The sequence below is a fragment of the Ranitomeya imitator genome, chromosome 2 (genome assembly GCF_032444005.1).
Source record: "Ranitomeya imitator isolate aRanImi1 chromosome 2, aRanImi1.pri, whole genome shotgun sequence".
In the NCBI taxonomy this organism is placed as follows: Eukaryota; Metazoa; Chordata; class Amphibia; order Anura; family Dendrobatidae; genus Ranitomeya; species Ranitomeya imitator.
In genome coordinates this window covers 691,456,008-691,469,517 of record NC_091283.1, presented here as the reverse complement: position 1 = coordinate 691,469,517, position 13,510 = coordinate 691,456,008, and the positions used below count along the sequence as shown (strand labels likewise).

The 13,510-nt window shown below is 44.8% G+C and overlaps 1 protein-coding gene across 2 annotated transcripts; it reads right to left on the bottom strand.

Annotated features, from left to right (window-relative positions):
• Positions 1 to 5,941: 5,941 nt before the first annotated feature.
• On the bottom strand, positions 5,942 to 13,493 carry RPS24 (ribosomal protein S24). Of its 2 annotated transcripts, XM_069753080.1 has the most exons (6): positions 13,345 to 13,493; positions 11,875 to 11,940; positions 11,511 to 11,720; positions 10,477 to 10,587; positions 8,462 to 8,479; positions 5,942 to 6,023 (listed from the first exon to the last, which is right to left on the bottom strand). In XM_069753080.1, exons 1-5 carry the CDS (start codon positions 13,345 to 13,347, stop codon positions 8,474 to 8,476), a joined length of 396 nt encoding a protein of 131 aa, XP_069609181.1. In that variant the 5' UTR covers positions 13,348 to 13,493; the 3' UTR covers positions 5,942 to 6,023; positions 8,462 to 8,473. The 2 variants fall into 2 exon arrangements, with proteins under 2 accessions (XP_069609181.1, XP_069609180.1); XM_069753079.1 differs by lacking the exon at positions 8,462 to 8,479.
• Positions 13,494 to 13,510: the final 17 nt, after the last annotated feature.

The window sequence follows — 13,510 nt, the reverse complement described above, 5'->3', positions numbered from 1 at the left end:
AGACCTGAATCCCATAGAACACCTGTGGAAAGATCTAAAAATGGCAGTTTGGAGAAGGCACCCTTCAAATATCAGGGACCTGGAGCAGTTTGCCAAAGAAGAATGGTCTAAAATTCCAGCAGAGCATTGTAAGAAACTCATTGATGGTTACCGGAATGGCTCAAAGGGGCTTTCTGTCAAAGCTGTCAACACTAAATTTAGATCCCATGGTGGAGGAGTAGGGGATGCAACAGAGTCAGCTCTACTACAGGCTCGGATAAACCTCATAACCCATCTATTGCTTGCCAGGTAACAGTTGAATAAGGCTGCTAAAGCTGAAATGTGTACTTTGAGGGTACTAAGAGCTAATCCCAGATCTAAGCCCTTTTGCAGGAACTCCAGTTGAGCTGGACAGGAATTTCTTCCATATTCTCCCATAGATCTTGGTCGATACTGGTTTTCTGCTACTGAGCAAGGTGGATATTAAACCAGCTGAGAACCCTTCTTTCTCTAACAACGACCGTTCAAATGCCAGGCTGTCAAATGTAGCCCGGAATTCTGCGGGTGGTTAGAGGGACCCTGTGTTAGAAGGTCCTGGTCTTCCGGGAGTACCGACGGGTCCGTCACTGACATCACTCTTAGCCAGTAAAACCATGGTCTTTTCGGCCAGAAGGGAGCTATTACAATCACCATGGCCTTGTCCTCCCTGACCTTCTTCAGAACTGCTGGGATTAGACATATCGGTGGGAAGGCATACAAGAGTCCTGACGTCCATTCTATGCTGAAGGCGTCTACTGCCAACGGTCTGCTGGGTTCAGGGAGCAGAATTTTTGAACTTTTTTTGTTGGCTTTTGAGGCAAAGAGGTCTATACATTGGGTCTCCCCCACATCTGCACTATCCGTTGAAAAATTGACTTTTTTAGGGACCATTTCCCTTGCCTTAAGTGGTTACTGGTCCACACCTTGAATATGCAGAGCCGATAATGAGAGGAAATGCTTCTCGGCTAGAGTCATGAGTCTCTTGGTTATGTGCATCAGTGACCGAGAACGGGTGCCCCCCTGGTGGTTCACGTATGCGACTGCTGTTCGGTTGTCTGATAGGACTCTCACATGATGCCCTGTTAAGTGTGGAAGTAACATCCTTAGCGCTTTCGATTGCTAGGAGTTCCCACTCGTTTGAGGATAGATTTTTCTCCTCTTGAGCTCAGGGGTCTTGGACCCATAGTGTGTCTGAGTGAGCTCCCCATCCCCATGCACTGGTGTCCGTTGTGATTACTTTGGAGGCTGTGTATGTCCAGGGAACTCCTCAAAAGGATCTTCTCTTTAGGGAGGTGGTTATTTGGGACTTTTTCTCCGTTTTTTGCCATTCCCTCTTAATCAGTTCTTGTAGCTGTTCATTAATAGGGAATGACCTCCATTTTTTCTTTTGCAGACCAATGAACATTAGCTCTTGGGCTGTCTTTTTTTGCCTTCTCGTCTACCAGCCCCATGGTAGAGCTTTTATAAGCTTGTCCGTAGCCTCCGCTGGAAATGCATCTTCCTCCTCTGAGCTACTATCTGAGCAGTGGGCTGTGTCTGAGTCCTCCTCTGACACCGAGGAATCCCTTTGGGATGCTACTGAGGGGCTGGATCTGTCCCTAGATCTGGCATCTGTGTCGGCTGTCTGTAACGCTTTTACAGACCTAGGGACCTTGGACTGGATCAGAGATCTTAGGCTCTCCGTAAAGGAGGATGTTTCCTCCGCCACTGTCTTGTTGATACACTCCTGACACAGTCTTTTACCCCAAGATGTCTTTAAAGGCTTTTTACACAAGGGACATTCCTTATTTTTAGCTTTTGCCTTATATTTTTTGGGGACCTCCTATACTCCACCCCCAATGTATGTAAGAAAAGAGGGGAGAGACGGAGATAAAAGAACAGACATTAGCGTGCTGGACTTTCTCGAAGTTCACTCACCACTCGGACGCTTTCAAAGTACGGGTACCGGATCTGGAGGTTGACTGGTTTTCTCCGTGTCTCCCAATGAGACTAGGGACCCCTCCTTGGTATGGTGATCCGTCCGTACGCTGTCCAAGCGGCTTCTGCTGCTGCCATGGCGGATCTGGCTCTTTTCACTTGAGCGAGACCGCCTCTCCTGCACCTCTTGCTGTGGCATTAAATGTTCTGGTGAAAAGCTTTCCATCTTACACACCACCACGCAACAAGAGTAGTCACCTTCAACCTAGCCTGGTTTGGTGACACAGGGCAGCACTTCTGGTTCGTTTAAATAGATTCACTTCCTTTTGTTTTTTTAATTTTTTTTTATGGATCACCTGGTTGAACCTGCCTTTACTGGCTGCTCAGCACCCTGGTGTGTGCTATAACCAGGTGTATGTCTTAATCCTATTAATTACCTGGCTGATCGTGCCTGCACCACTTCCGGTGCACGTAAATGCAATCAATCACCTGGTTGATCCTGCATCTGCCGCCGCTAGCGCAACACCTGCGCTGTATAATGATATCTAAGCGCACCTCCGGCAATCACTTCCGGAACGCGCTAGTCAATTAACCATTCACCTGATTGATCCTGCCTCTGCTCCAAGTGCCGCCGCCGGGTCCTGCGCATGCTGCTCTGCCGCCCTCCAGCGTCCATGAGTACTCTACTTCCAGGCGCACACCCGGCCCTTACTTCCGCTGCGCGCCGAAGATTCCGGCCCTTCTGCCCCAGTGCCCTGCACAAACGTTCCGAGTGTTGCTTCCCGGCGATGTGCGCACGCGTGGCCGCCTCCTGGGAACATTGCGCCGGCCAGGCAGGAAACTTTGAAGTGTCCACTCCGTCCGACACGCCACGCTCACTCCCAGATCCATGCTGCCAGATATCGCTCCATACCTCTCTGCTGTCTCAGCTACCGACCAGGGAGGAAGGAGGGGACCATCTGCAGTGCTCAACAAGGATGGTATAATACCTCCGAGGAGCCTTACATAGCCTGGGCACCGATGTGCCTCACAGGCTGCATGGCCACCATAGTCAACAGGGAGGGAGCACCATTGTGACCTCTGAGGACAATTAGCAGGTGGATTTTTTGTGGCAACAGCCATGGCCTCCAAGGCTCCATCTTCTCCCGGGCATTGCCTCACGGGTTGTGGCCATGCTTCGCTCAGGGGGCATGGAATACACGGCCCCCCCGAGGCGACTACCGGTACCTGGTGACGGGTGCAGCAGACCAGCACCTGCCCAAATCCACCCGACTAGGCCCAGGCATCCTCTTCTGTCTTCATCTTGAGGGTTCCCCGTCAAGGACAGGAAACCAACTGATGTGGAGGAACCGCCCCTTTTATCTTGAATGTTTCCTGTCCTTGATGGGCAGATCCCCTCTCTCGTGGTGCCATAATGTATGATGGAAAAACATATCTACCCATCCATCCGTGTGTAATGGTGCGTGGGTTGGACAAAAGTAAAAGAGGAAGTTGGACAGAAATGACATCACAAATCTTTTTGAAGATAGAGGGAGGGGGGTTTGGGTGTGTTTTGGTGAGGGTGTGGTAGGTTCGGGCTTCGTGGCCTATGCAAAGCATCATGGAACTTTTAGTATTAGAGAACAATAACTCAAGAAAAAGGAAGTTGTTGAGTAACCCCATGAGAGCTGGATCCAGCACTGAAGATGTGCTGCTACAGTGATAAAAGGCAATATTGCTAAAATAAACACAGTGGATGTTGTCAGTGGCACATAATAGCAAGATTTCTGAAAAAAAAATGTTATAGTAGTGGATAACTTCTTTAATAGTGGAAAGAGTAAATCTGGAACAAGTGACAGCAGTATGGATTAAATCAGTAAAAAAAAAAAAATCAATGGTGATCTGTGGGTACTATACCTGGAGATGACGCAGAGACCCCGACACGCATTTCGCGTGGGCTTTATTGAGGGGGGATATGCACACTGAGCCTCTAAATCTATTTGGACATATGCACATTGGCACTTTCTCTTAAACCGGACATGGATTTATTACTTAGGCATATTGTGATTATTTTTGAAGCTGGTTCCTTGCTCATTACTCTGATACAACATGCCTCGTTTAATTTCCAAAATCTTGGTATTGTATTGTGGTACTATAGTCTCTTGTATGGTTGCTCTTTTTGTATTGTTACCTGCCCCCCCCTCTAGTGGATTTTAACATGTTATATTACATTTTAATTATATTATCAATAAAATGTATAGTTTTTTGGCTCATAGCTTCCTTGTTCTATTTTTGATGACCTGTTAAGAGGAGACTTTGTGCAGCAGGCTTTTATGGTAAAATTGCTGCTAGGAAACCACTGCTAAGGACAGGTAACAAGCAGAAGAGACTTGTTTGGGCTAAAGAACACAAGGAATGGACATTAGACCAGTGGAAATCGGTGCTTTGGTCTGACGAATCCAAATTTGAGATCTTTGGTTCCAACCACCGTGTCTTTGTGCGACGCAGAAAAGGTGAACGGATGGACTCTACATGCCTGGTTCCCACCGTGAAACATGGAGGAGGTGTGATGGTGCGTTGCTGGTGATTTATTCTAAATTGAAGGCATACTGAACCAGCATGGCTACCACAGCATCTTGCAGCGGCATGCTATTCCATCCAGTTTGCGTTTAGTTGGACCAACATTTATTTTTCAACAGGACAATGACCCCAAACACACCTCCAGGCTGTGTAAGGGCTATTTGACAAAGAAGGAGGGTGATGGGGTGCTATGCCAGATGACCTGGCCTCTACAGTCACCAGGCCTGAACCCAATCGAGATGGTTTGGGATGAGCTGGACCACAGAGTGAAGGCAAAAGGGCCAACCAGTGCTAAGCATCTCTGGCAACTTCTTCAAGATTGTTGGAAGACCATTTCCAGTGACTACCTCTTGAAGCTTATCAAGAGTATGCCAAGAGTGTGCAAAGCAGTCATCAAAGCAAAAGGTGGCTACTTTGAAGAACCTAGAATATAAGACATATTTTCAGTTGTTTCACACTTTTTTGTTAAGTATATAATTCCACATGTGTTAATTCATAGTTTTGATGCCTTCAGTGTGAATGTACAATTTCCATAGTCATGAAGATACAGAAAAATCTTTAAATGAGAAGGTGTGTCCAAACTTTTGGTCTGTACTGTATATACACACATTGTTTCTGTCAGGAAATACCGTTCATGAGACTGTGGATCATACAAGAACCACAGCACTGATGAGACAGTCAGGACCACAAATACATTTACCTCCACGTACCTTATTTTTGACAAGATGTTCACATCCTTTTGTCTCCATGTAGCACAAAGGTCATGCTGATGTCATGCCTAGACTTAGTCTCTGCAGACTTCACCACATGGCATCCTTAAAAAGATCATTCTTTCCCCATAAATAATAATAATAGTAATAAAAAAAAAAAAAAAAAAAATCACCCAGGCTCTACCCCCTGAATTAGGCTGTAGTAAACAATCATATGAAAAATTAGTCAATAGTGCTATGGGATGTATTCTTGCATTGTAATCGTCCAAATTATACGCTCGTGTGAGCGAACCCTAAGTGTCACAGTGGTGTTTGAACTAAATAGTTAACCCACTGCAACACGCACTGAAACGCTGCAAAATTCCCAATGTACACACGCACTCAAAAATACCATACGTGCACACACTGCTTCCGCACAAAAATTTCCCCTCACTGCAACATATGCACGCAGACCAGCTGCAAAACACACACAGCAAAATACCAAAACACAATATCCCCACTGCCCCCCGACAATGATAGAACATTTATTCTACAGCTTCTTGGTGCCGGGACCAGTGCCGCTGCCAGTCAAGACTGACGTGCTCCTCTGCACCAGTTCTGGCGCTAGAGTGTTCAAATGTATTTATGTCTAAAGACGCTAATACAGGAAGGAGCAGCAGTCACATCCACATCCTGGAAAGCTTTGCGGGACGCATGTTGTGCAGGCCTGGTCTAAGTAAACAAAACAATACAAGGACTTCAATTTTTATACATTTTATTACAAGGTCCACAACTGAGGTACAATCTTCATAAAGAGAGTCTTTGGATCCTTTAATCCTTCTGTAAGAAAAAAAAAAAAAAAAGGAAAATAAAGTTTAAATTCAAAATAAATTTAACCCCTTAGTGATATATATCTATTAAAAAAAAGGTGCAATTTTCAAACTTTGAATGATTATCCCTTTAATCCAGATCGTCATACCACAGAAAAACATTAATAAATAACAGTTCCCTCATGTTTGCTTTACATCAGAACCATTTTGTAATATGTTATGTTACGGTGTTTGCATTTTAGGAGGTTTAAATTGTAGCATTTTTTCAAAGACATGTACAAAACTTATGTTTTTGTGACAAAATCAAGGTTTGAAGTGACTGAGGGTCCTATTTATTGAAAAACCCCCAAAAGTTATAACATTTTAAAAACAACACCCCATTACATATTGAAAAGCTGCGGTCAGGTAGTTAATTAACCCTTCAGGTGCCGTGAATTGCCATGGCAAACATCAGGACAACACAGCCATGATCTCTGGGTGCTGATGGTAATAAATAGGAAGACCCCGCACTGTTAGCCATTTATATAATCTAATCACTTGACAGCAGCAACTAACTGGTTAAACATATGGATGGTGCCAGCGCTGATTGTGGCGGATGCAGCAAGTTGTCAACTATAGTGTACAGCTACTGGATTGTCACCTGTGTGGGAATGTTATTCTCTTATATCTCAGGTCTGTAAAAAGAATTATCAGCAGTCATTAAGGGATTTAAAAAGGACTATGGACATGACAGAATTGCCTTGGGCTAGAATTAGAGACTGCACAATACTCCATTTGCAATAGAATAGTACAGGAATGCAATACTCCTATTAAAAACGGGACCAGCTTTAGGGGCCATTTTTTACTTGCACACGGGCTTCAAAAGGCAAACTAACATTTTTAATGAAACTTATGGAAAAAATTATTTTAAAGCCCCAAATATATGCTTTTGGAGAAAAAAAAAAAAAAAAAAAAGGAAATCTAGAACCTGTTATGAGTCATTGATCCAAGAACGTCTGACATATTGCAAACACAAAAGCAAAACATTAGCAGGCACTGCAGCTACAAGTTTAGTAAACTAAAAATAAACTTAAAATGAAGATGGTGCATCAAGAGATTGAGGGGGAACACATGCGAACATGCTATAGGGCCATATATCAAATATGTGTATGTTTGATCTCTTTTGCGGTTTTATTTCGAATGGGTGATAGATATAGATATATATATATATATATATATCTATTTTTTTTTTTTCCAATAGTCTCCATAGACTAGAAGCTGCCACAACCCGAACGCTACATAGAGGCGACGTTCAGATTGCCTCTATATAACAGAATTACTCACTTGCCATGAGCGTCTACCACTGGGTGGCACTCACAGCAAGCCATCACTGTCAACCATAGAGATCTCCAGGAGACCTCAGGTTGTCATGCCAACACACTGGTGAACCACGTGACGGAAGTCAGTGGTGTGCGTATTTCCTGGGGGGTAGTCATATCACACGTCATAACATACGACAACCCCCCAGGAAGAAGCAAGTCGCGAAACGCGCGTCGGGGACCATCTGCACGCACAGGTCATGTATCATTTAGCACCTTAAGCCCTCTGCTTCATTAGTCCTGTCATGTTATTATGCCTATATTTGCTCCCTATTATGTGTTGCACTAAAGCACCTTATACCGCTGTGAGGCTATTAGCACACATGCACTAGACACTTTATAGGTTAGCGGATAATACCTATAGGGGCACTTAGCACTTTGGCAGACTCAGGTAACATTAAGCACTCCTGGTAGACAGAGGCAGGACAATCCTGCATAGGGTATATAAGCATTAACAAATATTTGAACTATATATAACGAATCATTAACTATACCTACCTATTTATGTACCTCTACTGAGTTACTACACTCATTTAGATCAATTATTTATGAAGCAGTTCTGCTCGCATATTTATATTTAAGTATGATGGTTACAATTCAGTAGCATTGTTTATTCCCTTTTATTGATCTCTTATGTGATTCATTCATGACAGTGGTTTTTTCTATGTATACTGAATAATCTAATGATATTGCAAGATGCTATTTTTCTGGTGCATGCCAGTGTTGGCAGTGTCTTTGTCTGTGTTCCTTTTTATATGTATGTTAATGTTGTATTATATATCATATTGGAATAAAATTTGTTTAATTTTATATTGGGTGTTTGACTTCCTTATGAGTTCTTTTTTGGTGAGATTGATATTGGAAATGCCATATACCTAGGCCTAGTGCTTTCTCGGATATATCAAATATAAATATGTTCTTAAAGTATGTGGTGTACAATGACAATGTCCTTCTGACAGTCAGGACATGTAAAGCTCGTGATAGTAACACAGGCACAGGGATTATGACCCGGTAGTCCAACGCAAACCTAAAATGGGACGGTATGAAGTGCGAGGTGGGAATAGCAGTCACACTCATGCAATCACTATACCTGCTGATCACTTCATTTCTAAAGAATGCCAAGAAAGTGTGGAATAAAAAAAAAAGGCAGAAAGTGTCAAGTTACAACATACAAAACTATAGACAGAAATTAAGTCTTGCTAAATAAGAAAGCAGCTAATAATCTTAATGAATCCTCAAGTCATTTGCTTCTTATTAGGCTATGTGCACACGTTGCGGATTCGCAGCAGTTTTCCATGCGGTTTACAGTACCATTATAAACCTATGGAAAACCAAATCCGCAGTGCACATGTTGCGGAAAATACTGCACAGAACCGCAGCGGTGTATTTTCCGCAGCATGTCAATTCTTTGTGCAGATTTCACAGCGTTTTACACCTGCTCCTCAATAGGAATCCGCAGGTGTAAAACCGCAGGTAAAACTCAGGAAATCCACAGGTAAAACGCAGTGCGCTTTCCCTGACGATTTTTCAAAAGAGTTGCGGAAAAATCCGCACACAAATTTGCAACGTGGGCACATTAGAAGCAAACTGAATTAGATTTGAGAATTGACACGCAATACAATTTTTCAGCAGTATGTCATTTTACGTGGTGGATTTTTCAGCAAGAATTCCATCCTTTACAACTTTATGTGAAATCAGAGTATAACTGATGCCAATCTTGTAATGCAATCTGCAGCAGAAACTTAAGTGGTAATGTACCCCAATGTCATGTGGGAACCAAGAAAAAGGTGAAGAAAGTCAAACTTAAATTCAAGAAAGAAAGTAGCTTCTTTACATTAGAGTTCAGCAAAGGAGAACTTGTGACAATTCCTCCAAGAGATGTAAGGCATACTAAGACAGTGAACGGGTTAAGGTACCTTCACACTAAACAACTTCACAACGATATCGCTAGCGATCCGTGACGTTGCAGCGTCCTGGCTAGCGATATCGATGTGTTTGACACGCAGCAGCGATCAAGATTCTGCTGTGATGTCGTTGGTCGCTGCAGAAAGTCCAAAACTTTATTTCGTCGCTGGACTCCCTGCTGACATCGCTGAATCGGCGTGTGTGACGCTGATTCAGCGATGTCTTCACTGGTAACCAGGGTAAACATCGGGTTACTAAGCGCAGGGCCGCACTTAGTAACTTAATGTTTACCCTGGTTACCAGCGTAAAAGTAAAAAAAAAAAACAAACTCTACATGCTTACCTTCAGCTGTCTGTCCCCGGCGCTGTGCTTCTCTGCACTCCTCCTGCATCAGCCAGCCGGAAAGCACAGCGGTGACGTCACCGCTCTGCTTTCCGGCCGCTGTGCTCAGTCAGTGCGGGAAAGCACAGCGCCAGGGACAGACAGCAGAAGGTAAGTATGTAGTGTTTGTTTTTTTTACTTTTATGCTGGTAACCAGGGTAAACATCGGGTTACTAAGCGCGGCCCTGCGCTTAGTAACCCGATGTTTACCCTGGTTACGCGGGGACCTCGGGATCGTTGGTCGCTGGAGAGCTCTCTGTGTGACAGCTCTCCAGCGACGCTGCAGCGATCGACATCGTTGTCGGTATCGCTGCAGCGTCGCTTAGTGTGAAGGTACCTTAAGACAGTATTCCTGCACACACAAGCCCTAAATCTAGCCAAGTAGCCTAGCACTACTACTAATTAAGCAAGTCTGGTTTCGAGATCTGAATGGCTGACAAGTATTTTATGTAGCCCCCAAGGATGCAGAAAGACATTTTAGGGTCTTGACTTAAAAAGTGAACCATCAGAGGAAGAGTTCAGAAGAGGACATTTGCCTCGCCACTGTCAGATTCAGAGCACCATCGTACTCGAGCCATTGCACTTTAGGTTCAGAATCGAATAGACAATACTGGTATTAAACTTCAATGAGTTCTCATCACTACATTTTATGAAGTAAAGCAAATACTATGATCTGGCAGACTACATACTAATCCTCAACAGGAAGTGTTACCTTCTGTACAACAGGGGAGAACAAAGACAAAAGCAATTTTAAAAAGTTACTAGTGAGAACCCATGACATTTAAAGAGACACTACAAACTACTGTGCTTTACACTTACCTTTTTACCAGCACCCACGGTAGCTTTGGCTGTACCCCTGACCTTCTTCATTCTGTTCTTCCTTTCTTTACGCTGTTTTCTTGAAGTCTTTTTTTTCTCATAGAGACCATGCTATAAGAAGTATATCAAGTTATCCAACTTATAGGAAACTGTTAAACATATCCAAAACACGTTAGGTGCAAAGAAGTGAATATCTGTAATGCATGTGGGCATCTCATCTTACAATACATATAATACCCTGGCTCCTGTGCGATAAAAGCAGGCATGTTTTCTTGGGGAAAAGACCTCTGCTCTAATAATTAAATATCTATATTAGTACATATGAATGATGGGAATCCTACTCAAAAGGCAAAACGTGGGGTTAGAGACCAGTTGTGCATTAAAGTGGATCTGGCAGCAAGTTTTTGCTAGCTCAGCATTATATGGGGGAAGAAACAATGCTGCCATTGATGTGTTACTTAACGGGCTGCTTTCTGCAGTTTTGATAAAATCTTTGTTTTCTCTGCTGCAGATCTACCAGTTCTCTGAATGCGGAGTTTTGCATAACCCCCGCTCACACCCCAGATTTTATACAGAAATCTGCCAATCAGTGGTAGGGGCAGGGTTATAGAGATCATGAGTATGGAGGACTACATGGCAGTGGGTTTACTTGTCCTCTAGTGATTAATATCACTGATTTATAAGCAGGTTATCACTAGACTAGTAAACATGTTGCTATGTAGTCCTTCATATTCAGAGCTCTGTATAACTCCAGCCCATTACAGATTGACCACAGAAAGCTGAGATAAGCATTCAGAGAGCTCAGTAGATCTACATCAGATAGAAGACTTTTTCAAAAGTAGCAGTTCGCCCATTAAGTCACTGTTATCAGGTGGGGCAAAAACTCTTATATTTTCTGCAGCGTTCTTCCTACCAACACTCAAGGACTTGCAGTTTTCTTCTGCAAATTCTTAACATGTGCACATACCAATAGTGAATATATCAATAAACAGTTTTTGGAGAAAGAAACAGCTTTAACCACTACTGACACTTACCCTGGCCAGTCTGTGCTTGGGTTCATTCTTCTTAGCATAGTCTAGAGAGTCGTAAATCATTCCAAAGCCGGTAGTTTTGCCACCACCAAAGTGAGTCCTGAAACCGAAGACAAAGATCACATCTGGGGTAGTCTTGTACATTTTTGCCAGCTTCTCCCTGATTTCGGTCTTAGGGACAGTAGCTTTCCCCGGATGAAGGACATCTATGACCTAAATGCAAGAAGCACAACATACAGATTATAATAAAGATCCTTGCAACTAATGCAATAGTCTAAGGTAATGACCCCATCCTCCCAAAGTAAGGCAAGAACGCAGCCAAAGCCATATACATCTCTCCTAAGCAGCTAGAGACAGGGCGACTTACCATTTGCTTCCTCTGAAGCAGCCGGTTGGTCATGAACTTCCGAGTTCTAATAGTGACGCTGTCGTTCTAAAAGAAAAAAAAAATGTAAACTTCTATTATCTTCCAACTCTTTTCTATGATTAGTAAGTATCCTGATGTGTCCAGCTGCTAGGCCTCAAAGGGCGAGCTAGAAATGAATGGAAACATGACAATACGTGGCATGATTGACTTCTATGGCTATATTAAAGGGGTAGAAATCCTAAAGGGTCACATGTATTCCTTCATTGTGATAACCATGGAGCTTCAGGTGTAAAGACAGATCCCTGCAGACATCTCTCCAGCTCCACGGTACTTTCTTATTGCTGACCTATAGAGATGGGCCAGGTCCGTAATCTGTGGCCGCTGGATGCAAGCACTGTGAATCCCCTTACCGCCCGACTCTTCATCAGCCAGGCTAGTGCGATATCATTGCGGCAGATGGACACAACAGACAGCACCAGCCTAGCTAATCAAATGGGGGCTGGGAGACCAGGAGCGCGCAGTGCTAGCGGTGGCAGATGGAGAGTCCGCAATGCCATTCTCCCATCTCTATCCTATGGATCAGTGGGGCCGACACGTGGTACCGCCCGCAGCACGGTTTCATGGCCAGTTAGGCTACGTTCACATTTGCGTTGTGCGGGGCTGTGTCGGCGACGCACAGCACAACGCAAACAAAAACGCAACAAAATGCACGCTAAAACGCTGCGTTTTGCGACGCATGCGTCCTTTTTTGCCGAAAAATGGATGCAAAAAAAAAATGCAACTTGCTGCGTCCTCTGTGCACTACGCTTGCGGCAAAAAAAACGCATGCGTCGCAAAACGCAGTGCAACACATGTCCATGCGCCCACCATGTTAAATATAGGGGTGCATGCGTCGCCGCAGCTGCGTCGGGAGACGCTAATGTGAACATAGCCTTACTGCAGCCCCCTAAGGCTGTGTCCACACTAGGTTTTAGAGCTTTCCACAGCCAGGGGCCTGCAATCATAACGGATGGGCACATTCTACCCGACTTACTGCCCATGGGGCTGCATGGCACTGTGCACGGCTTATCAGGCACCGGCCCACGAGTGGGAGGAAAGACCCCAGCCATCCTAACTGGCTCCATCCAGGCCGCACTCATGCCTGGCGCCGCGGCCTGGGTCAGGCGGGGACACTCCGCAGCCCGCCGCACCCACTCAGGTATGGCCAGATCACGTGGTGCCACTACCCGCAGCGCTGCCCTGGGGAGGCCACTGCCCAGAGTAACCGTGCTCCCGGGCCAGTCCGCACACCCAGAGCTGCCGCCACACGGGCCCACAGCAGGGCGGGTTTCCGGAGCTCTCTACCCGCACTAATATCCCGCCAGCAGCCGCGCTCCTGCCGTTGGAGCCGCACATCACACGCTGCTCGGTGCCCGAGGCAGGATGGCGCGGATATTCCACAGATCGCACACATACAGCGCCGACACTCACCATCTTGGTACCGTCTCTCGTAGAGAGGAAGGAAAGAAAGACCGAAATTTCTTCAGCCAATCCTATAGTAGGATTCACAGGAAGTGGGCGTGGTTTCAGGCACCTGAATACGGCACAAGCATTGGTTGGAAGGGCCGTCAATCATCAACCCTGAGTACGCCTATTT

Excerpts from the sequence above, each read along its gene's own strand:
- RPS24 (XM_069753079.1), bottom strand. Across the intron at positions 11,721-11,874 it reads TGCTTCAGAGGAAGCAAATG|GTCATAGATGTCCTTCATCC; the intron begins GTAAGTCGCCCT and ends TCTTGCATTTAG. Across the intron at positions 10,588-11,510 it reads CCAAGCACAGACTGGCCAGG|CATGGTCTCTATGAGAAAAA; the intron begins GTAAGTGTCAGT and ends TACTTCTTATAG.